This window comes from Corticium candelabrum, chromosome 10 (genome assembly GCF_963422355.1).
Source record: "Corticium candelabrum chromosome 10, ooCorCand1.1, whole genome shotgun sequence".
NCBI classification, from domain to species: Eukaryota; Metazoa; Porifera; class Homoscleromorpha; order Homosclerophorida; family Plakinidae; genus Corticium; species Corticium candelabrum.
In genome coordinates this window covers 2,168,038-2,192,512 of record NC_085094.1, presented here as the reverse complement: position 1 = coordinate 2,192,512, position 24,475 = coordinate 2,168,038, and the positions used below count along the sequence as shown (strand labels likewise).

General features: G+C 41.6%; 3 protein-coding genes across 8 annotated transcripts; 2 read left to right on the top strand and 1 right to left on the bottom strand.

Moving 5' to 3' along the window:
• The first annotated feature begins 5,520 nt into the window (after positions 1-5,520).
• Positions 5,521-14,757, top strand: LOC134185714 (major facilitator superfamily domain-containing protein 1-like). 5 transcript variants are annotated; one of them, XM_062653577.1, is made up of 18 exons: positions 5,521-5,688; positions 5,753-5,828; positions 5,891-5,924; positions 8,068-8,129; positions 8,189-8,244; positions 8,311-8,419; positions 8,484-8,506; positions 8,574-8,659; positions 8,961-9,054; positions 10,838-10,920; positions 12,296-12,328; positions 12,386-12,486; positions 12,548-12,656; positions 12,717-12,854; positions 12,910-12,958; positions 13,028-13,145; positions 14,329-14,530; positions 14,589-14,757. In XM_062653577.1, exons 1-18 carry the CDS (start codon positions 5,673-5,675, stop codon positions 14,751-14,753), a joined length of 1,554 nt encoding a protein of 517 aa, XP_062509561.1. In that variant the 5' UTR covers positions 5,521-5,672; the 3' UTR covers positions 14,754-14,757. The 5 variants fall into 5 exon arrangements, with proteins under 5 accessions (XP_062509561.1, XP_062509560.1, XP_062509562.1 ...); XM_062653576.1 differs by having other exon boundaries at positions 5,521-5,828; XM_062653578.1 differs by lacking the exons at positions 5,521-5,688; positions 5,753-5,828; positions 5,891-5,924 and adding exons at positions 7,135-7,263; positions 7,346-7,437.
• Positions 14,746-17,964, bottom strand: LOC134185716 (calcyphosin-like protein). 2 transcript variants are annotated; one of them, XM_062653581.1, is made up of 6 exons: positions 17,798-17,964; positions 17,423-17,519; positions 16,339-16,419; positions 16,179-16,276; positions 16,007-16,118; positions 14,746-15,048 (listed from the first exon to the last, which is right to left on the bottom strand). In XM_062653581.1, exons 1-6 carry the CDS (start codon positions 17,932-17,934, stop codon positions 14,944-14,946), a joined length of 630 nt encoding a protein of 209 aa, XP_062509565.1. In that variant the 5' UTR covers positions 17,935-17,964; the 3' UTR covers positions 14,746-14,943. The 2 variants fall into 2 exon arrangements, with proteins under 2 accessions (XP_062509565.1, XP_062509566.1); XM_062653582.1 differs by lacking the exon at positions 17,798-17,964 and adding an exon at positions 17,599-17,687.
• Positions 17,965-23,168: 5,204 nt separating this feature from the next.
• Positions 23,169-23,621, top strand: LOC134186056 (uncharacterized). The gene has a single exon (XM_062653965.1). The coding sequence runs from the start codon at positions 23,169-23,171 to the stop codon at positions 23,619-23,621; it is 453 nt and encodes a 150-aa protein (XP_062509949.1).
• The last annotated feature ends 854 nt before the right edge of the window (positions 23,622-24,475 follow it).

Genomic DNA, 24,475 nt, shown 5'->3' with positions numbered 1-24,475 from the left:
AGAATATGGGTTCTGTGTGAATGGCATTGGGCTGAACTCGGCTGTTGTCATAGTATGCGCTGAGACCTAGTTTGTCTTGCAGGTAAGTCTTTGTGCAGCTGGCCACCATTTGAAAGCCTCTGGTTTAAGCACGGTTGGTTCGAGCTTGGAGAGTCGAGACATAGCTTCACCAGGTGATGTCGGTGTGCTTCTTGCTCATTCCCTTGGCAGAGGTTTTACTTCCCTGCGCGGCTCCATCATCTACGTAGTAGCATTTGCTGCATAGGGCAATGGCTCGTGACCCTTCGAATTCTAGTTTGAAGAGACCGGGTATATGGTTGCTCCATCTGTTCCAGGACAACCATTCTTGACGATGGGTCTGGAAGTCCTCCATCATCTCTGGACGTACCGCTTCGTCTAAGGTCTTTGTGGCCAGAGCCATGTACATATCGTCGATGTTCACCTGAATCAACTCGAAGTCGCGACGGTCGACGTACTTGTCGAGAAAGTCATAGCAGAACTCAAGCATTATTTAGTAATTAGCAGTTTGGGCAGTTGATAAACTGCGATGGCCACCTGAAAGGCTCTCCTGATGGTGATCCGTGGCTTCCTGGAACAAGGGTAGCTATATAGGTTTCACACGTGGAGCTGGATTGGGCTTCATACATGGAGTGGCTACAAATCACTGGTTGATCTGGAGTAGCTTCAGACATGGACTAGTACGTTGAGTTGGTAAACCATCTTGACTCTCACATCTTTGTGTCATTTAAATGACTCAGTTGCAACGATACTCTTATCATGCAGCTCTGGAGTAATCAACCCATTAGCTAGAAGATTATTGAATCGCTTGATCGACGCATCCATCGTTCTATATACTGTAGAATTCATTTCTCTAACAGCTAGGGCGTAGCACTCTTGATAGAGATGTCACAAAAACGTGCTTATTTAAACTATAATATGTACCGTACGATATGAAACACTATATTTACTAATGGAACCGCAAACGCGATCGGCATGTGTCTGATCACCGCGACCCCGTTGCGAGTCGCTGGTAGTCGCCGCGGGTAGCCACAAATTCGTGATAAAAATTCGCAATGCGCGCATCAGCTGTGACTCGTCGCGGATTCGACATGACTTGCAGCGTTCGCCGTAAATTCACAGCGAGACTTTAGCCCGGTTCACAGTATGACACTGGCATGAGCGTCGTGCGAGCGACCTGGACGTTGACGATGAGCGAGCGTCAGCGTCACACTGTGAACATGTCAGCGTCCGCGGTACGACGCTCGCACGATGCTAGGCGAGCGTCCACGACGCTGGAATAGAGAAAAGTTCTAATCGAGCGTCCTAGCAGGAAGTGACCCAGCGTCCGATGACATCACCTGCCCCGTTTCAACCAATCGCAAGTCAGTCACTGGACTTATCCGGGTTATTCTATTCGTTCCCATGGCATCGATCATTGATTCGTCGATGGAAGTTTTCATTGAGTGTGCGCGGTTTTCCCTGCGTTTGGCATGTTCAGTCAAAGGACATAAGGATGAAAGAAAACGCTTGATCGAGACTACTGTACGGCGCAGCAGCGCAACAAAAGCAAAACGTCGTCGTTCATGTCTGTTGCGAGTACATTGTACACACGTGGTTACTTTGCAGCGCCAGACCACTGTCACAATGTGTTCTTTGTGCGATGGACGCTCGTCAGACACAATATTGTGAATGGTACAGCGCCAGCGTCTTCGCTGATGCTCGTGTGAGCATCCTTGTCAGCGTCCAGGATGCTCGAAGGACGCTGTGCCAGCGTCGTACTGTGAACCGGGGTTTTGTCTAGTAGATGTAATCATGAAGTAGTTGAGCATTCAGCTGGATAGTTCGTAAATTAGGCTCTGCTGCTAGGTTCTAAGAAGGTGTCGTTACTGCCGTTGACAGGCGCACAATACAAACCACAACGTGTATAGGGACGTGATTTTGAGTGAAGAGCGCACTACAAGTCGTCGTTTGTGTACAGCACTCTTTGCACATCACTACCATGAGATGTCTTCGTTGATTACAGCCGTAATTGGAAAGGTATGTATTTATGAAACTGAATACTCATAGACCACCGGAAATATATTGAGAAGAAGCGGTACCATCCCAGACCCGTGGAGGGCGATTTTGAATCGGCGCTACACGGGTCTGGGAGGCTGAGGTCAGTTCCTCCATCCAGAGGTATTACTGCTTGCGTGTTACCCTAGCGCATTCGTGCCTCGAGCTAGCAAGCAGAATTGTGGTCTACAATTTCTACACACACACACACACACACACACACACACACACACACACACACACACACACACACACACACACACACACACACACACACACACACACACACACACACACACACAAATTAGAAAATGTACACTGCAAAATATTGGCCTCAAATTCGCACGTTTGACACTATACTTTGTTTTCAAGGAGGCGTGCAATAGCCATGCAGTGCAGTGGCATTGAAATCAATGCTCACCTGTAGGCGAAATGGGTTTAGCTGCCACCATAGTTTTCTGATCACTGCTACTACTAGCAGGAACTGAATATAAAATAAAACATCAAATTAAACGATCTCTATTATGTAAATTCATCAAGCTGTAGCTATGCCTACCAGAATCTTCTGATGTCACGTGATCAGGCGGTTTATCTGCGAGTGTCACCATATCGCCAAATATACTTCGAGCCTCACTAGTCCAGCCGCATTTAATCAGAGCTTTGATCAGTATTCGTCGAGTAGCTTCACTTGCACGTTTGCTTCGCCAGTTATCAAGCATTGAGTATAATTGCATAAAGGGGTCAACCAAATGTTGCTGCTTAATGACGGCTATTTTCCCCACATTAAACGTATCACTGTCAAGAGCAACTGCCAGTTTTGGCCACGTCGCTTGTATTATGTCTTTGTTAGACACGCCACTGATGTCTTGAGATGTCACTTGTTCATCAGCCATTGTGCAAATCTACTTGAGCTAGAAAAAATCAATTAAACATTACAAATTTCTACATAGGTTATTAATTAACTAATGTAACGTATTTCTCCCATACTTGAACCGAGCAAGCTAAAACCGCTAAATAATTTTTAACACTCGAAGTTTTAGCAAATCTAAAATCAATAAATCAATATACACCGGCGTTTAATTAAGAGAGCACGTGTAGATGACACTTAAAGCAAAAACACCATGAACTGAACTGTAAAAACATCAGCGGTCTAGCTGCTAGTTTGAACCATCGAACTCAAATCATTTAAAAAAATACGGTCGCACGTCGGACGACTAATATACCTTAGCTCGGATATCCGGGCCTCGGGTAGTACTGCAACAAAGACAACACATTCTTTAAATACCACGACACGCCCAATGGGGCCGAAACTGAAACACGACCCATGAACCTACAATTCTGGCCCGCCAACTACGTTGTTCTCCAAGCCGTCAGTCTGCAACAGTAAAACTTCGAAAAGCAACAGCTCGCAACCGTAGACTAGACAAATTGGAAACTGGATCGAGCTACGCGCGTACATGGCCGCTCTCTAGGAGCAACCGATCTCTACAGACTTCGGATATATTTTTGTTCTACTTAGACTTGCACAAAAACGGTAGCTATAGCCTTACCGCATTACGATCTCACAAATATTTGGCCCATCCGACCCACCCAACCCACTTAGAGGCTTGAGTTTGTGGTCTAGATATACAATGCAACAATCTTCCTACACCAATTAATTAAGACAAAGAACTTTACCAGTCCGTTTCGCAGTCGCATGGAGAAAGAACGTTCCAGACGCTTTCCCGTACGTCCTACTGCACGTGACAGGTATGTGGGCCTGCCTGTTCCTCCTACATTTGACCCCATATACCAGTCACGTGCAGTAGTACGTACGGGAGAGCGTCTGGAACCGAGGCTAGATGCTTCTGTCAGTCATAAGCCGCCAATAATTGATATCAATCTGTGGATACACCATTTTCAATAGTAGGCTTGAGCCGTGTTTCCACTAGCTGCACCTTAATTAAACTAGTTTAGCTTAAATGCGTTTAAAACAAAACCAGTTCAAGAAAGCGACTGTTTCCACTAGAAACGTGCACATCCGGGATGTGCTAAACAAACCGTCTAGGAACGCCTTAGTTTGAAGTATTGGACTGGTCTGTCACCGAGTCAGTTGGTTGTTACTGATTCAGCATCTGCTAGTGGAAATTTGCATGAGAATGACCAAGGACACCGTCTTCTCTCTCTCTCTCTCTCTCTCTCTCTCTCTCTCTCTCTCTCTCTCTCTCTCTCTCTCTCTCTCTCTCTCTCTCTCTCTCTCTCTCTCTCTCTCTCTCTCTCTCTCTCTCTCTCTCTCTCTCTCTCTCTCTCTCTCTCTCTCTCTCTCTCTCTCTCTCTCTCTCTCTCTCTCTCTCTCTCTCTCTCTCTCTCTCTCTCTCTCTCTCTCTCTCTCTCTCTCTCTCCGTAGCTGCTAATTTCTTCCCTCTAGCTATAACGACCCTTACATCTTCTGGGGCAATTGTATCCCGACAAAATAGTCAATATCATCAAAACAGCGTTGGCAGAAGCCATCTAAACAAACGCGCTGCTGTCACGTGACAGTTAAACCTAAACCACTTTGCTAGACCTACTTCAAAGTAGGTCTAAGAAAGCTGTTTAGGTTTAACCTATAACTAGTTTAGTGCAGGTGGAAACAGGTCAATTCTTAAACCAGTTTAGCTTAAACCACTTGGTAAACCAGTCTAGGCACTAGTGGAAACGCGCCCTTGATCTACTAACTGCCGCACATCTGGCCGCACTTAACATCTTTAGTAAGCGTTCAAAGCAAATGTTGTACACTAACCATTTGCTTAATTAACTATTTAATTAATTTAGTTAGTAACCTGCACGTAAAAATCACAACAACATTTATAGATTAAAGTCCTTAATTTAAATGGATTTTTCGCTAGTGTCTGAGTTTCATACAGCAGTAGTCGACACACGTATAGCTATAGCTATATATGTATATATATATATATATATATATATATATATATATATATATATATATATATATATACCCACTAACAGTGGGCAAACAAATCACACATACTCCCACATAACATTGTCGACATATATTAATTAAACTATATATATTATGCATATAATCAAGGGTATACATAGATTAATCGTATCACGAGGCGTATAATGACATTATTTAATTAAGCACGTATGCCTTAACCGGAAGTTCCAAAAAAATCAACCACAGACGAAAGTGCAAATTTCAAAAACTATATGCAATTCTCTAGTACACGGTACGGACCTGGATTAGTGATCGGTTTGTGGCAAAATCCGAAAACAAAGTCACTATTTGGAAAGTTTAGTAAATAGTTGTTAGTCGATTGTTAGCTGGACAATTTGCCAATTTGCCATTTGAATTAATGTGCGCTAATTCAGAACACAGTCACGCCCCTGTTAGATCGCGTTAGGACTATCCTATTTGCTTGCTACAGACCTGCATGTTTATTAAAGGCTCACATGCAAGCGGTTACTCTTGTGTAGCCAAACTCTAACCCGGCCACTCGTTCTGCCTACTGTACCCGTGGCTACACAGTAACGCCAGACTCCTAGCTAGTAGCGCGTGGTCACTCTTACGCAATAACCCGGATACTGCTACTACGAAACAGTACGTACGGTACAGTCGCAGTAGCATTCCACTCATGGATGCAAGGAAAAGTACGTTCGTCAACGTCTAAATTAAATTTTATTGTTTTTCACTGAATGGCTATTTTCTACACAGCCTACTATCGCTTTGTCATTCTCTTCTTCACCTGTCTGCTAACGTTTGGCTCCTATTTCTGCTTCGACATGCCGAGGTGACTAGTAAAGTAGCGTTTTATGTACTATGCTACTAGATTGCTTTGTTCTGTTTGTATAGTGTTTTGCAAAAGCAGTTGGAGAGGGCAGAAAGTGTATGTGCCTAGCTAGGGTTTCTAAACTCACTATTGCATCTACATGCAGCCATATTTATCTTAGTTTGCAATGCATGATGTCGCTGGTTGAACATTGGGACCACAAGTGTTGATATTAGTGTAGTATTTTTAATTATTGATATTAAGTATGTTCAATTTTTTAATCTGTAAATTTGTATTATATATATGCTAGAAACTGGATAAATTATCTTAGTTTTTGTTGGTCTTTTATCAGACTCATTAGACGGAAGTTGTAGGGTAGCAGTACTTTATTAGGTTGAATTCCAGTTGCAAGAGTGTGCAGAGTCTTCCAAAGTCTTGAAACTTTTGGTCATACAGTCCATCAACAGTTTCATTAAATGAGCAGTTCATGAGCTGTCTTTCTACCAACTTTTGGTCAACTAATTAGCTTGTGTTAAATAACTTGCATGTCTTTTGTCTAATTCTTGTGTCACCTAGATCTGCAGTTGATATTCTCGACAATATAGTCAAGCTCTGAATACCTTGAATGGGTCAACTGCATGCACCCAAGAGGTTTAGAAAGGGCAAAATAGTCAGACTTGCACAACTATATTCAATAGATAAGACTGTTCTCTCTCTTTCTATTTTAAAAAGGGAATGCAATGGTAGGTGTGCCTAAATAGGGGAATGTAGGTTATAATGATTGGGGTACTACTGGTGTTGACACAGTAAGGCACAAGTTGATACATTCTCAGGAATAGAATAGATTCACTGAACAGTACAGTGGTTTATATATATATATATATATATATATATATATATATATATATATATATATATATATATATATACATACATATATATAGTCTGCTCAGCAGCCTGTTTTGTTGCCTTTGTGCTCTTCTGCAAAACCATTAGAAAATCCATTTGATGGAATAGTTTAAACTATTGACTGTGACCTTATGCATGGCCACTGTTTTGGCCGCTGTTGGGCTGGTCTGCGTACATTGCCATCTAGCCATTATGAGGTAGTAGATGTTGTCTTGTGATGTCTTTAAGCTCACGTGGCCAGACCCCTTTCCGACACATGATACTTCTGGGTGAAATGGGTTTGGTGAACAACCTATAATGTCACTGTGTGCTGTGTAGCCAGAAATCGGCTATCTAAAGACTGGATTTGGTTTCTTAAACGCTTCACTAAAGACAAGATTGGTGTGCACTCAGTGCAGTCTTATCTCAACTAGCTTCTCTTGTTTCGTAGAGAACAACTCAAAGACTAGAGCTAGAGTCGTTGCTGTTGTGAAATCTGCTTGTCTACAGCAGCCACAGGAGCATTGATGTTGACAGGCTTCGATTTCATGCAGGCATGATTGACGTGGTACGTTAGCGTTGTGCGCTTGTGTCACAACGGAGACTGAATGCAAACCTACTCAATGCTGTTTGCTGTTTGACGTCTAAAGCGATCGCAGACAGTCCAGAGTGAGCAATATCTGGAAGTGCGTGGAGCTGCATGACGTCATCGAAACCAGACGAGTGGTTTTTCTGTGTTTGGGTAATTGCCTATCTGTGTTGTTCATTGCCTTACATCGAGTACGTTCGCACCCATCCAATACGTTTGCATCCATCCAATACGTTTGCATTCAGTCTCGATTATGACACGAGCGCACAACACTATGTACAATGTCGATCATGACAAATTGCCTAGCTAGGAGATGAAAACCTGTCGACGTCAATGTTTGATTGCTGCTGTAAAAATGCAGATTTCACAAACAGCAACACCTTTAGCTGTAGTCTTTGAGATGTTCTCTACGAAACAAGAAAAGCTACTTGAGATAGGATTGCACTGAGTTCATACCAACTGGTCTTTAGTGAGGCATTTAAGGAACCAAATCCGGTCTTTAGATAGCCGATTTCTGACTACGCGGCACACAGCAACATCAAAGGCTGTTCACCAGACCCATTTTCGCCCGGAAGTATGAAGGGGTGGAAAGGGGTCTGGCTACGTGAGACTATAATGTCTACTGGTAATTCCTTTCGAATCTCAGTCTGTCAATCTGCTTTTGTTTTGTCGTATAGTTATTTGTTGATTGTTTGTGTCTGTTGACTATACTTGCAATTGCTAAGTGCAATCACAAATATTGGATATTTTACAGCAGATGAATAAGTGGTGTCTATCTTGTAGGATGGTGGCTTAGGTCTTAGTGGAACACAGTATAATCTTCTTTATGCTATCTATGCTTGGACGTAAGCAGAATTGCTTGCAATCTCTGTGATTTTTGTCCTGAAATGTTCTGCATTTGAAGAAATGCTGTGATGGTTCTTCTTGCCGGATTTATGATTGACAAATTAGGAAACAGATGTTAGTCACATAGTTGTTTTTATTGTTTATAATTTGTCAGAATCATCATGTTTTTATTGTGTTTAGTTGGTCTCTTTTTGTTCTCATTCATGTGTGTTCTTGGGTCATCCGTATTTTCTCTTGGAGCAACGTTCAATCTATTTCCTATTATGCTATTGGGAAGACTCATATTTGGGTAACAAAACTGTCATCTTGGTTTTGTTGTAAATATTTTATTTGGGTATTTGTTTATCTTGTAGAACAGGCAATGGGTCTCTGACAGGTTGTGTTGTCTTGTTGATAACACTGTTGCTGTATTTGTATCTTGAGTTTAATACATGCTGTTATAGTGGTTCAAAATAGGGTGTCTACGTTCTGGTTTAAGGGAAAAGAGTTAGCACTGGCATTCGGATTTACGCTTTCCTTTTCTCGTTTGGTAAGCTCACAGCTCTTATTTGTTTGATTGTTTGTTTGTTATTTGGGTGTCCACTTGTGTGTCAATTGTTAATCGGTCAGTTTGACTGTATACTAGCAGCCACTGTGGACAAGGTCATAGCTAGGATTAGGCAGAATATGTCACAAGGGACAGTAGAGGGCACGTGTGATGAAAATATGCAGTAAACTGTAGTATTTCTGTACTGATTTGCACCGTAGTTCCAGTGCACCTACAGTAATAAATAATCAAATGCAAATCTGTTTGTATTGGTTAGTAATTGTATATTTCTATTCAACTGTAGGGTAGTGTGCTGAATTTCCTTCTCACAGACAGGTATGCCCAGAGCTTGTGGCCAGATAATCCTAAGGAGCAAGTGGTAAATGCACTGTGGACAGGTAAGGGTAAATAAAGACAGTAAGAACTGGTGCATTGCTGTTAATCATGAACATACAGAAGTGACCCTCATCTTTTCAGCCAACAACTGTTTGCAACCAGTTCTCATTGTTGTGCAGACATAATTTAGTTAGCTAACCCAGGGTTCTAGCCACGTTTGTGGCAAGGCGTAGGCAGGAGGCCAAGTTTGGGCACGCCCTTTTTGCAATTTGGGGAGTGGTATCCTAATTACCTTTTTCGCCTTGCTTTTCCGGTTCTGGTTGGCAAACTTGCAATATTACATTTTGCTGCTACCTCTCGATCAAACTGGCAAGACCCAGCAGCAATTATGTAGTCTTCTGTAGCCAGCTCCTTCTTCTCCGTCTACTTTGGTGGAAAGGGGCTGAAGGCAAGTCCTTGATGTTTTGTTGCTCTCATTATCTCACTGCATTCTGGTGGGGCAAGAAGGAGTCAATGTGTTCATTAAAAAATTTTCAAATCAGAGGTCAAACTCACCCACCCACTGCAAGGCCACTTCCTGATTCTGTAGTTATAGTTAGCTAGTACCACGCCTGTTGCAACCCAATCTCGTTAGCCTCTTCCTTGTAAAACGTGAACAGGAATGGAGAGTAGTTGTCAACTATACCCAGCCGTAATTCCCTTTAAACACAAATTATGTGAACAAGACTTTACATCAAAGGCTGGCCTCCCAATATATGACGGCTTTGGAGAGGACTGGGTAAAGACTAGAGAGTATAGAACGGTATACATAGTGGCTTGGCTGTAAAGATGGATGGCATAGTGGTCATTGTCAAAGCGTACGCCTTAGGATCCCTGGCTAGAACCCTGTAACCCCTCCTGCCTTAAGAAGGAATTGGATAGAATGTTAACTTTTTTATGGTGTCATCTCTGGTTCTGTGTAGTGTAACCATGTATGGTAACAGTAAATTGTTCTCTTTGAATGCAGCTAGAAAATGGAATACTTGCTAAGTGTCAGCAACTATGAATTTCTTCTCTAAACATGCAAAGAAATTCCATTCCCTTCTCATTAACTTGAGGCACGCATGCTCTAGGGATAATTAAAGTAATACTGGTGTATACCCTCAACTCGACTCGCCATGCCTCCTGTGCATGCACCACAATGCAGCTTTAGACTAGCTCTAATTAGTGACAGTAAGCAGTTAGTGAGAGAAAACAATTACGGTCTAACTGGTGTAGAACTAATGAGCAAGAGAACAACTGGATAGCAGCCGAGGGTTTAGCACTTTAGTGTTTTTTCATTTCCAACTGTAATTCTCCAGCTGTTCAAAGCAAGGTCTGCAAGAAAAAGGATCAGCCAAGCAGGACAACTGACTTCTTGAAGCAGTGGCTAATGCAGCTGTCATTTAGTACAGAACAAAAACACTGATTTAAGGCTTTAGCGAGCCAGTCCAGCATCTAACATAGTTATAAAAGCAAGACATGAATGGCAATGTCACATTGTTGCTGTCTTCTTTTGTTTCTAGTGCACTCTTGACATCCCTTTGGCATATAGTCAATTACGATGTCTCTAGACCCACCTTTTCAAGGTCTTAGAAGCTATAATGCAGGTCATGCCAGTCAATGAGTTAAACTCATGTTAGTGGTGACTGCATATTATGTTTAGTATGTCCGATTATCTCCATTAACTATTGATAAAGACCATAATGTCTAGATACACGTTAAAAAGAGTGGCCAATGGGTTTGCTTGCTTCTGTCAACTGTATGGAGGCACTTCAATTTTCATGATACTTTTCTCTGTACAGATCAGATGTATGTGTCTTGTAGGTTCTTTACTTTGTGGATTGGGCTTTGTCTCAGCTGCAGTTACTGCCAGTCTTGATGAACGTGGAATGGAACAGCTAGGGAGGGTGAGTTGTGTAAAAAGCTATAGCATACAATAAGTAAAAATGTCAGTGATGCTCTCCATGTTGAGATGCAGAACACTGCAGTAAAGTATCACGTGTTTGTGACATTAGTCTTGGACGCCATTTGACAAGCTTTCCAGTTCTCAGCTGAACGATAGTCGGGTGTGGAAACTGGCATCCTGGTTTGCTTCTAGTATGAGAGGATACAGCATGCGTGATTGAAAATACCATGAATCACATAGTTAATCAATGGTTATTGTGAAGTAATCACCCATTGGATTTACACACAATTGCCTCTTGACTCAGGAGTATAAATGAGTACCCGGTCTTTGACTGGGGTGGCAAAGCCCCCCTCCCCCCGACGGCGACAAAGTCAATCAGCCGATGGCATCACAGTCGGTGATCCTGCGAGTACCTGGCCAGGCTTCAGGAGCTTGCTTTGCACAGCCCATAACTCCTGCATAGTGCACTGGAACTCAGCCATCTGGCTGGGGGCGTGGCCATCTAATGGCAGTCCCTTATCCATTTGCCATTTTGGATTTACAACTTATGAGAGCATTCTCAAAGTCTGTCACTGATAGTAGTGTCTGCGTTTCAGTTTTTAAAAGAAATTTGGATAATTGTAATAATTATTACACACAAGCAGTCAAAACGAGTTGAAATGTATTTATTTCAGCTTTCGTTTCGAAGTGGCACATTAGTCAAACGTAGTAATGAAGGTCCTCTTTAATATTAATTAAACTGCTGTTTAGCCAACTGTTCTTTATGAAAGGCTTCATTGTTACAATGCATAAATAGGAAAATGGAAGCAAGCACGCATATAGCCAACAGCTAAGATCAAAACACAGCTAGGCAGATAATCAAACAACAAGCAGTGAGATGTTACAGATCAACAGACTTGTGTAGACACACACACACACACACACACACACACACACACACACACACACACACACACACACACACACACACACACACACACACACACACACACACACACACACACACACACACACACACACACACACACACACACACACACACACACACACACACACACACACACACACACACACACACACACACACACACACACACACACACACACACACACACACACACACACACACACACACACACACACACACACACACACACACACACACACACACACCACACACACACCACACACACACACACACACACACACACACACACACACACACACACACACTAGGTAGATGCTGATCAACAGGTACAGTACATACAGATATGCTGACCAATGTAGTCAGACCAATAGTAATGACCTGTTGTGTATGAAATATTGGTCTTTGCTTTCTTGTGAGATGTTAACGTGAAGTTTGTTGACTTTCTACAGACAGAGAGTACAGCAGCTAATGCAAGGCGAGTTGTAAGAATCCCAACTTATTTGTTCTCGAATTTTCCAACAACAAGCAGTACTTTGTAGAATGTCCGTGACATCTTTAAGTTCTCATTGCTGTATTGGCTGGTGGCGCTTGCCATTATGTTTTTCTACAATGGAATTTTTGCCTTCATTGCTGATGCTTCGTATGTGATGATTACTATAACGCATGCAGTGTGGATAGTCAAGATGCACTTGTCTTTTCAGTCTCTTTATCCAGGACAAATATGGTTTCAGTGCTGATACATCATCTATAATTGCTGGTGGAGTTTATGATGTTTCACTGGTGCTTGCCCCATTCTGTGGCTTGCTAGTGGTTGGTCATATGTGATAATGTTTTCAGTATAAAATGTCATTGACCGTTGCCTTTGATTAGGACTGTGCTGGTCGCCGTGGTGTGTTGATATTGCTCTGCTTGCTGCTGACTGTACCTGTATTTGCCCTCTTGGCTTTCACATGTGTCTATCCCCTTATTCCAATTCTGTGGTTAGGCATGACATACTCAATCGGAGCAGTATGTTTTTCACACTACAATGTTTGTAATTAATCTACCGTGTTTTCTCTTGTAGTCATCATTATGGCCATCAATTCCTCTCATTGTTCCTCTTCAACTTGTTGGTCAGCATATTAAATCTGTTGTATTAATTAATTGACATCAGGAAGTGTGCAATAGTTTTTCTGTCGTAGGAACAGCAATGGGAGTTGCCACAACAGTTCAGATGGTTGGTATTGGTATTTGTAATATCGTTGTTGGGAAACTGGAGGATCTAAACCGTAGCCACCAACCTGATAGTACACCAGCATTGTAAGCAGATCTATTACCCAAACAGTAACAGTATTTCCATACTTACCTCTGCACTACGCTGCAATACATACATGTACTTACTGATATAAATATAAAGGTCACTTTATGCTTGAACAGGCCTCGGGAGTTTACTTTGCCTTGTCCCCCTCTGTGGTCCAAAAATTTCAAGAATTTACTAATATGACACCACCAAACCAACCAGGTAGTAAGCACAGAAGAGATGGTCCTCTTTACCATGCAAGTCATCAGCATCCAAAGGAGAATCTTCAAAAGTTGACCATGATTAGCACATCCTATATTACTAAATAAACCAGACGCTATAGCCTTTTCCGTATTGTTGCTGTAACTGAGCGAAGTTCATACGAAAAGGCTTGAACAATGGGTGTATATAGTGTGAATGTACAAGTGAATGCACAAAGTTAGGCATATGCACACAAAGACATAAACAACCATGCAACACCTATGCATAAACATGCGCAGAATGGTGACGCGAGCACGTTGAGATTGGGCAAAACTGTCAATGTGTTTTTATGTTTGCAATTCATTTTGAATCTGTGTTCAATTTATTGTGAACAATGCCTAACCTAAGCTCATTTTACATGTTGAGTCATGACTACGTATGGTAGTTGCATAACGATCTCAGTAGGAATGGCGTTCATTGAAGATATTGTCAGTCCTGCATATTCTTGTTTCAGTAAGACATAAACAGCACTAAAATTTAGAACTCAGTAAGTTCAAGAATTGAGATGTAAAGTTGTACAGCAACATAGATAGGACAGCACAGGTTAGTTATGTAGAACTATCTCATCAATACCTTCCAACATAATGGGTTATAGTTGCTGGATGCTGTGCTCACATAATAGTGAACCAGCATCTAGGTAATGAACCAACAAGCTGTGCAGTATAGGTCTGACACATTCTGTTAGTTCAAGCCGTTTGTGTTGCTGTCTTAGTATGTTTGGTCTTGAGAGCAACATCCTAGTTTATTAGCTGTCATGGTTTTCCACGTTATTTGTATCACATCTTGAAACAGTGACTATAGTCTCAAGAGAATGAAATGTACAAAATTGACAAGTAACTGGTACACATACCATTACCTTCACAGCATGTACATGCTTTTGCTGTGCCACACAAACATGCTCCATGGTATCAAGCTGCCATTAACACGTGTTGTGCTTTCTAGTGACTGGTTGTCAAATACAACATCAAATTATGGTGAATGTTCTGACAAGAAGCCTAGCACTACCTTCCTAACTGACACACTTACTAAAGCAGAGGCTCCGGTACCAGACAGAAACTGGACGTACATCATGATCTTTCTCTTTGGAAACATCATAGTGGGTGTTGTTGTTGCCATCTTTCTCAACATCAGAGATGCACAAACTGTAAGTCTTTCCAAATGTGATGTATAAGGTGACTTGCCTTATTTTCAGCAATGTGTAGGGTTTTGTACTAAATAGATCAAGAGCAGGAAGGCAGGCTCCAGAAACGAGTGATTCAGGGAGAGCTGAAGATGTAGACTCAAGCGAAGAAAGTGATGATGATGAAACAGCCAAGCTGCTTCCTAACATTCCATTTGACGGCAGAGACACACAGCCCATAAACTGAAGTGAAAAGTTTATTACAATAAAAAAGGTTTCTTGTGAGTTACTAAGTCTACAATAGTTTCCAAGGTAAGCTTCCTGTACAAGATTTTTTCTACAAGTGCAGTAGAAGCTGATGAAAGTGCCAGGCAGTGGCTATAGCAGTGGCACAATTTCAATTAAAAATTTCCGTAGTATTTGGCAAGAGAGTATGGTTATGTCAGTTTCCATGCTGATCTCATCATTAAATCAAAGTAGGCGTCACTGTCAATGGAAGCACTGACTCCGCTATAGTAGTTCGTGAACTCTTCTCTCGTCACCTGTCACAGCACAAATACACAGTAGCCTCAACACAGCACTAGGAACATGAAACAAAGTATCAAGCCGACAAACATTAAGTACAAAGTTCAACTACAGGTGTTTTCTACCATTACTAGTTATCAAGAAACTTTAACACCTTCACTGAAACATGCAGGCATCATTACCAATTTGGAAAGATGCCATATGGTTGACTTGATAAAACTAACAACACAATTAAAGTCTTAAAGGTTTAAATAGTTCTCATTTTGGCTAGTGGAGGTCAGGCGTAGATAGCCTGAATCACTGCACAAATGAGAAAAGACAATGCACACCTTTAAGTAAGTTTTGCAACAGACTGATTTATTCAACTGTCTCCATGCTACAGATGTGTTTTTTGACAAGTCTCATTTGAAAATTACAAAAAAGTCAACTAATGAATGCATGTTACCCTATTCTAAATCATTGTGTGGTGGCAGCATAACAGCATGGTATCAGTTAAACTTAATGGGTAGACAGTCAGGGTTGCCACGCCTACAAATAAATTTATAGCTTACAAATATTTGCTGGAAACACGGGCATACGAAAAATAAAGTGATGTCCTAAGAACAAATGATCAGTCTTGCCCAAATTGCTTGTGTAGAAATCAGTATAAGACAGGGCTCTGCGCGGTCTCTTTTCAGTACCAGTGACTCATGTTTCAAGCTGTTCTTAATGGAAGTGAAGAACAGTGGTGTCGGCATTAGAACTTGACTAAATTGAATCTAAGGTCGGGAGACTGAGCTAGCATCCGTAAGACCCAGATATTTCAACATATATAATCCATACCACTGTTGAAAACTGAGTGACATGCCAGTAGATAGAAGTAGGCATGTCTCTATAATTCAACTGTCAGTGTGGCAATGCCATAAACAGTCCACATGTACAGTAACAACTCTGCAGGAAATTATTTCAGTTCACATGAAATTTTCATTATCTTACCTTTCCGTCAGCTTCATTAGGAGTATCGAAACTGTCCAAAAATGATCTGAACACTTGCTCTTCTGTCCATTCACCATTCTTATACTTTGCATGTTTAGAAGCATCATAAACTCTATGTGAAAAATACGATCAGTTAAGAACAGCCACACCACGTCCGTACTAACACACTTACCCCTTCAAGTCTTCTATTGTCACTACACCATCTCCTGATCTGTCCAACTTGTGAAATGCTCTAATAATCAGATCTTTCCTTGCCTTGCTCATTGGCGGCTATTGTGACAAAGCAAAGTTTGTTAACCGATAACAACGCGAACATGCTGCAGTAATAGTACCCTGAGTGCCTTGAGAAATTCATCAAAATCAAGAGTGCCACTTTTATCAGAGTCAAATTGATTGAACATGGCACGAACCTCCTACATGAAAGAACCATTTGCATGCAAAAACGTATAAAGTACATATATGTATTTAATTAATCCACACATCCACACATACTTTTGCATTTAAAGGATTAAAACAACTGTTACTGTATCCATCCAAATACAAGCCCTGGTGAAATGCAATAAGCTTGTTTGTGTATTAATAAAATACTCGGGCCTTGTATTTACACAGGGGGTGATATGGTAGCAAAAATTAATAGAGAGTTGCAAGTTGTGTCACTTGTAAATTAATGGTACACATACATGTATCTGTTCACATGATCGTCCAGCTACATAAATATTACAGCAAGTTGTTTCCAGTAAAGCCTTCAAAAAGTCTGATTCTTCCAAAAACACCAAAAACTTTTAGATTCTCTTCCTCCTGTTCTAGCTGTGCCATTCGCCGGCATCAGCCCAGTTGCTTTTGCTAATTGTGATTCGTCGTTGCTGAGGCTGGTAGGGATGATGTCCGACTCTCTTCGCAGTGCTTTTGTCCTTATGCACGTCACATTACAGCATCCTCCATACCATCAATGTTAGTAGTGATCCCTGCACACTTGAAAGAATATATGATGTTTTAAATGGGTGGCTGAGTATGTGCCTCAGCTGCAGGTTGAAACAATTAAATCCACCTGTATGCATGCAGCTGAAGACAGAGTGGGTCTTCTAGTCAGTCTGGCTCTTTTATTAAAATTAACACTCAGACTAAGTTGCAAAGCAGTTTGAACTGAAGCAACAGGGCTTGAATTTTGGTGGAGCTTGAATTTGACGGATAGGGTACATACATGAATACACAAATACCTACGTACACAATGGCACAGGTCCACTGACCAGGTATGCCGCATGTAATATGTTATACCTCAAGGCCGGTATAATGAGTATATACTAGCTCAAGGTATTAGAGCACTGGCAAAATTCACTTCATAACAGTCTGTCATTGAAAACCAGGTAATATGGTACATACTGTATTGCATATACTACACGTACAGACAACATATACCTCTGGTTCCAAGTTGAGACCATAATCAAAAATTCCTTTCTGAAACTCATTGTAATCTAGCTTCTTGTTGCCGTCATCGTCCATAATCCTAAACACCCTACATCGAAACACAAACATTACAGAAAAGTTGCATCACGCTGTAACATTCTACAGACTTCATCTGGAAAGCAACTAACTTGTCATGCACGTGTGTGAAGAGGCACACAGTCTATACTCTATATCACGTACAATAGACCATAGCAGTGTCTGCAACTGTAGGGTCCACAAAACACAGCATTACTGTACGCATGCGCGCTTGTGTTTCGCGTTCAACCAAAACCGTTCGCATACGTTTCCGTTAACTATCCCAAAATCGCTGACACAATTTCAACGCACCTTCCAAGCCCTTTAATCCCGCTGGAACCTCTTTCAAGGCAACGAAGCCTCAGCAGTTCAACTGGTGACGTAGTAGTTGCAGCAGCTTTACGGCACTTCATTTTCAATTCACGTTCATGTCTGTGAGTAGCAGCCATGAGGAAGTGCTGTGTAAGTAAGTAAATTGTTCCTCCTCCAACGACTCTACTTGATATCAAGCGTATACCTTTCTGTTTCTACGGAGATGATGTAAACAACGATTAACAAGCCTCGGTTTCCCTGCCATTGGCTGCTCTAGCCCTACGATATGTACCATATGTGGCACACACACACACACACACACACACACACACACACACACACACACACACACACACACACACACACACACACACACACACACACACACACACACACACACACACACACACACACACACACACACACACACACACACACACACACACACACACACACACACACACACACACACACACACACACACACACACACACACGCACACACACACACACACACACGCACGCACACACACACACACACACACACACACACACACACACACACACACACACACACACACAACACACACACACACACACACACACACACACACACACAACACACACACACACACACACACACACACACACACACACACACACACACACACACACACACACACACACACACACACACTCGATAGCCTAGAGGACCACGCTTCCTTTTGTTTTTCGAGATCGGAGTAGAAGCCTCGCTACCTCGGCAATTTAAATAACTAACTAACAGGATTGTTCCGACATGTGTACTATTGGTAAGTTTTTTTTTCTAGTGGTCTAGCTCAGCTAGTAGACAATCGCTGACTTAATCCCAGGTTGTAGATGCGACAGAAATATATCATTCATCATTCATTCATTTCCACTGTGAAATTTTTAATTGCGCAATAGACGTGCGTTGATATCAATTATTATTTAAAATGTAGCGCGCTACGTTATCTATTTATCCGGGCTTTGAAGGCAAGCCAGCTATCCCGTATAGCAAACTACCATATTCATTAGTGGTCAATGTTGTGGGCGTCACGGCCAATGAGGGAAGCTTTGCTACAGTCCGTGACCTGTTTCTGCTTTTCTGTTTGCACAACGTTTGCGCAGGTAAACCGATGCTGTAACAAATAGTATTAGAGTCTGTTTGCACAACGTTTGCGCAGGTAAACCGATGCTGTAACAAATAGTATTAGAGTCTACTACTGTCTAGATGAGTTGAGAGAAACCCTTCCTACTCACCTACGTTTATTTGCAGCTGCAGCAGAGCTCGTTTGCAGCTTTAGTTTGGACTAGTATATCTGGCCCGTCCTTCGTACGGGCAAGATACTGTAGTGTAAAGATAGGTCTCTGGAAACGTCACGTGCAATCTTTGTTGCGAGGCATGCGTACCGGATGTGCTGAATGAATTCGAATCTTGCTTTTCGCGCTTGTTTCGATAGAAATCGACACACTCCCCGTGTAGCGCTTGCTGCAGAAAACGTGTAGGTTGGATTTGGTGCAAATGCAATCAGAATTTGGAGAGAAACGAAAGCGCTAGAAGAGTAAGTTTCGTCGGCAAGAGATATTTGATTGCTCGAAGCTTTGCGAAGGACGACGACGCGTACGGTCTACACAGGACTGGTGTGGGCGTGTGTTCGAATGAACTGGAATGTGTAGTGTTTGCGTCATCGAGAAATTTTACTTGGGGGTGGACCCCTCAAGAGGTGACCCGGTGCATAATTTTTTTACGCAAACCTTCCTCTGTGCGTACCGAGTGTGCGTGCCGATTTCGGTTTGCGAACGGACGAAAGACGTGCCCGCCAAACGCGAACACACACACACACACACACACACACACACACACACACACACACACAGTTTGAGCTTTATATATTAGATATCAACTAACATTGTACGACACACCTAGTTATCATTTCCTCTAGAATACTGCATGCATACTGGATGGTTTGTGCATTAATTAGGTAAGTGGTGTCACCTTTCATACTGTCTAGAGTAGTTTAGCCTCAATGCTCTTTTTAGATGGGTGAAAGCATTGCAGTATCTGGGATAAGGGTTTATCCTGGTCTGTGTCTAGCAAGCCACGAGCGGCTAAGATCCAAATGGCAAAGACAGTCCGTCAAGAAAGATGTACTTTTCGCAAAGTCACACTTAGCTAATTAGCTCATTTTGGCCATGAGCATTCTTCGTTGGCGACTTCCATCTTTCAGAGAGCTTCATCGATAGTACGAGCAAGCTGCTATGCTGCTGCATCTACACTACGTTTATTACTCTTTGATCCCTGGATACAAATTCCTAAAGTTTGCCCGACCTACGGGAATTTATTAGTTAATATAGAAAATTAATTAATATAAAAAGATAATGTAGGCCAAGGTAAAAAAATTTCTGGCCACACCACTAAAATTTCAATAATACAGTCTCATGGTCTTTAGTCTTATTAATTAATTAGCAGGTGCCAGTAGGTGTGCTGCAGCTGTTCCACCTAAGCATCAAAGAGTTTAGCACTTTACTGCTTCTCTAGTTCAGCTATGAGCCATAAGAACCAAGACTTTTGTAATGGTTATGTCACTTAGCAGAGAACGTAAAATTCTGACTTTTTTGGGTTGCAGACTTCTGAACTTGGTGACTCCCTCCTCTTGGGTGTGTTTTTGGAATGTGTTACGTCTTCTGTTGAGCCAGTTAGGGAGCAATACTTTCCTTTAGTTGCACACCACAACTACAGACAATTAGCAACAACCAATTCTTGGATAAGCAGCTAATCTTCATGACAGTTTTGTTACCAGAACAGTCTAGTTTGTGTTTGCTTACCTCCTTTTGTCAGAAATAAACAACGAAAACTTGTCTGCAATAATAACCAACGCTAAATTATATAGTGTTTTTGGGAAGTTGACCTGAAGGAGTGGTTGTGGAGGTGAGGCAGAGAGAATTTCTTTAGTCTTGCATAGCCATACTGTTTTCCTCTAGCTATCTGTTTGTCTGGGAGATGGTCTGGCTTGGGTTTTTTATGTCATTGTTCTGGACCCCATCTAATGATTGGGACTAGCCGGCTATTAATATAAGCTGTTAATGACAGATATTTGGGAATGGAGGGATGTGCATAACTACTAAACTAAAGTTTTAGTAAAATATAGAAACCTAATCTTTTATACTGGTATCTGACTTATTAAAACTTTCAACACATCGTCAACCAGCGGCAGATTTAGATGGGGGCATGAGGGCACGTGCTCGCCTTCAGATATGTGCCTTCTTGCGATCTGGATTGACATCATGCATCTGCAGGACTGTGATTACACTCTAGTTGTCTTCTAGGAATTTCTGTAGATTTTAAAAGCTTGTATTGAGCATGATACCTGGAAGAGCATCAAAAGTAGGGTGTGGTTAATAACCGTTATTCAACCTGATCTGGGAGTTGTGCGCTAGATTCCTTTGTGCAGACAGTGTCACATGTCACACAAGTAATGCGCCAATACAGGGTCATGTGACCGAGGCCATGACAAGGCATGTTCACCCCTTCAAGAAAATTCTGGATCCGTCACTAGCTGTCAACAGGCATATATATACAAGTTGAATTTGAATATTAACAAATGTAGCCAACAGTGACGGTGGACAATGCCGATCAACACTAATTAGAGGACTAAGAAGTGTGAAAATCTTAGAGCCTCAGCTATGGTCAGGGCTGTGGGCTTACTTGAGTCCTGGGGTAATTGAGCGAGTGTCCCAAACTCGAGTCTACTTCAGCTGGATACGCAGTGGACTGACGGATTTTTTGCGGAAACGACAAGTTTTAATTACCAGATACTCAACTCGATGTACACGCACACTTCTCTAGCCAGTACTCTGACGTAGGCATTCAGTCAAACGCAAATTACCTGTATACATATGTCAGTCAAGGCTAAACCCTCTCCCCCTATCGCTATTATGATGATGATGGTGGTTTATTTTGCACCAAAGGTACAGTACCCATAACAGGCAAACTATGGAAGTAAAAGAAAGAAAGAAGTTACCTATTGAATGAGCTATATAATAAGAAGGAAAGGAAATTGACTATTGAACAAACTAGTTCTCAAATACTGGTAACTATATTAGCAAATGCCAGTCAGTCTCGATTGCTTTCATACAGACGTCCACACTTGAGAGGTCCCTCGTATCTGTGTATCTGTTATTAGCCTATGTATGCAGTATCTATCAAATCTACAATTGGGACAGCAAAGGATGTGACATTGAGTACGGTAAAAGTTCCCGACAAATTGTTTTCTTAGTAGCTGCTTTGGAAGGAGAAAGGTCGAAAGTGTACAGAAATGTACAATGTCTGACAGTTAGTTTGAGCACGGACTCATTGTATAGTCTACATAGTTGTATGCAGCATACTTAGCACAGTTTTGTAATAGAGATTAAGTGTTAGTTGATTGTGTCCAGTGCATGTTGTGCCATCTGTGAACTTTAGAGCTATCACTAAACTTGCAACAATGCTTGTATTACCGGTATATTTGTTACTTCAATAGTTTATATATAGGAGAGCTGTGTCTGTCTGTCTGTCTGTCTGTCTGTCTGTGTGTCTGTCTGTCTGTCTGTCTGTCTGTTGGTCTGTCTGTCTATCAATACATATATTTTTCGTATTTCAATTAGGATACAATAGCAAATGGATAAGTACGTTTGTCCTATGACAATGAAACCAAGGGAAAACAACTAACAACTAAATACAATATGTATTTAACAACCAATTTGTTAAAAGGGATCATTCTGTCTATCTGTCTGTCTGTCTTGTCTGTCTGTTTGTCTGTTTCTATGTAGTACCCGCGTATCTCCAAAACGACGAGTTGCAGCGCCATCTAATTTTGCTTGTGCATGCCCAACCGATTGATCTCGACAGTAAAGGTGTCGTCATTTTCTAGAGATCTCTTGTGATGGCGCGATTTCTTGCTGATCAAACCTGCCTGTATTCACGTGCAAATTTCTCAGGAATGGCGCATCGGATCTCCACCAAAATTAAACTGCCTATTCCTGACCTCGGACGGTACACACAGAGCGTGTTGTTTATTACCGGTGATGTCGATAAGAGCAAGATATTTTTGACTATATCTGGGTCTTTATGAATAACCAACCATAGTTTGCCTGTCTTGTGACTGTCTTGTGTTGTGTTTCTAGTGGATTGCATTTTGGGTAGTTGGAGTTCATGTAGTGTTGAATGTGGAAATGGCACCAGAACTCGGCAGATGAGTGGTCAGAAGTGTACGGGACCATCGACTGAGATCTGCATTGTCACGTCTTGTATGATACTGTTATGGTGTAAGTCACACTTGTTGTTTCGTGTGCAATGTTTATGTGATGTAGGTATGGCAAGCAATCTAGCTGCCTCTCTTGGAGCAACAGTGACCATGAGTTCAGTCTACAGTTCTGATTTTGTTGCTGCAAAGGCTATAGATGGCAATCCAAAAGATGTTACTGGACAGACACTTGATGGTTACGATTGTGCTGCTACAACATCCTCTTCGAATCCTTGGCTTCGAGTCGACTTGCAAATGGAATATCTTGTGTCACGCGTTAGAGCTATCCTTATAGATGATAAAGGTGAAAATGTGTATGTTCATGTTGGTAACAGCATAACAAACAATGGGAATGACAACCACAATTGTGGAAAGGCTCCATATGACAGCTCTAATCATTTGGATGCAATATGGCGAGATGTTAGCTGCCATCCACCAGTTTGGGGGAGATACATTAATTTACAGAGAATAGTGACAAATCACATTCTTCATGTATGTGAGGTGGCTTTCAACTATGGTTAGTTGATGTTGTGGTGTAGGTATAGGTGGCGATTGAAGAGTAAATTGACTTTCTATTGTAGAGTTGGAGATTGCTATTCTGGACAATAATACGAATATTGTAGGAACAAGCGTGGCAGTTGATGAGAATCAAGATTACTCTAATCCTATTGATTGCGGTGTCAGTCCTGATGTGACCAACTTTAATGCACTTATGCAATGGAAGCACAACACAACTATTGATGTACCATCTTTAAGTGTACAGACTGCTGGTGTACGTCAGATGTATGAGAAAGGTGTTCAGAAGCTTTACATCAAGTCAGCTAGTGTCTCTGACAGTGGAGTGTATACATGTCAATATTCTGCAACTAATGGTTCTATAGTGTCAAAGTCGTTTACACTGAATGTCAATGGTATGACTACAGGAACATAGTTGTGTTTGGTCTTGTATAGTAAGAGCCTAACTGTCGATGTTAGTCAACAATGTCATGTATTTATGTACTCCAGAGTGTTAGAGCTGTATTATTTGCTTTCTTAAAAAGACTGAAACTCTGACCTCGTTTGTTTACAAATTGTAAGTACTCGACCCTGCTTCAATTATGCTCCTTGCTCAGTCACGTGACAGTTTTGTTTGTTATGGCTCGATCATAGCTGAGAGTACAACTGATTTGGTTCTTTTGTTTGTCTACTGCAAACTTTTCAGTCAAACTCTTCTTTGCTGTGATCATCAACACAAGGACAACACCTAGAATACAGTTATGCCAGTCCTGCATGTTCCCACATGGCCAATGCTATATATAGGGTATCAGATGTCAGTTGCAGCAATTAATTAGTCATTTACTGCCACTGTCAACAGATGAAGCAAATCGCACTGTTTA

What these genes read in the sequence shown, in the direction of transcription:
- LOC134185714 (XM_062653576.1), top strand. Translation starts at nt 5,734, where the DNA reads ATGGCTATTTTCTACACAGCCTACTATCGCTTTGTCATTCTCTTCTTC. An exon ending in GCCTTCATTGCTGATGCTTC is followed by an intron (nt 12,487 to 12,547) that starts GTATGTGATGAT and finishes TTGTCTTTTCAG; the next exon opens with TCTCTTTATCCAGGACAAAT. An exon ending in CCTGATAGTACACCAGCATT is followed by an intron (nt 13,146 to 14,328) that starts GTAAGCAGATCT and finishes TGTGCTTTCTAG; the next exon opens with TGACTGGTTGTCAAATACAA.
- LOC134185716 (XM_062653581.1), bottom strand. Translation starts at nt 17,934, where the DNA reads ATGGCTGCTACTCACAGACATGAACGTGAATTGAAAATGAAGTGCCGT. An exon ending in GGGATTAAAGGGCTTGGAAG is followed by an intron (nt 17,520 to 17,797) that starts GTGCGTTGAAAT and finishes GTTTCGATGTAG; the next exon opens with GGTGTTTAGGATTATGGACG. An exon ending in ACAATAGAAGACTTGAAGGG is followed by an intron (nt 16,119 to 16,178) that starts GTAAGTGTGTTA and finishes TTTTTCACATAG; the next exon opens with AGTTTATGATGCTTCTAAAC.
- LOC134186056 (XM_062653965.1), top strand. Translation starts at nt 23,169, where the DNA reads ATGGCAAGCAATCTAGCTGCCTCTCTTGGAGCAACAGTGACCATGAGT.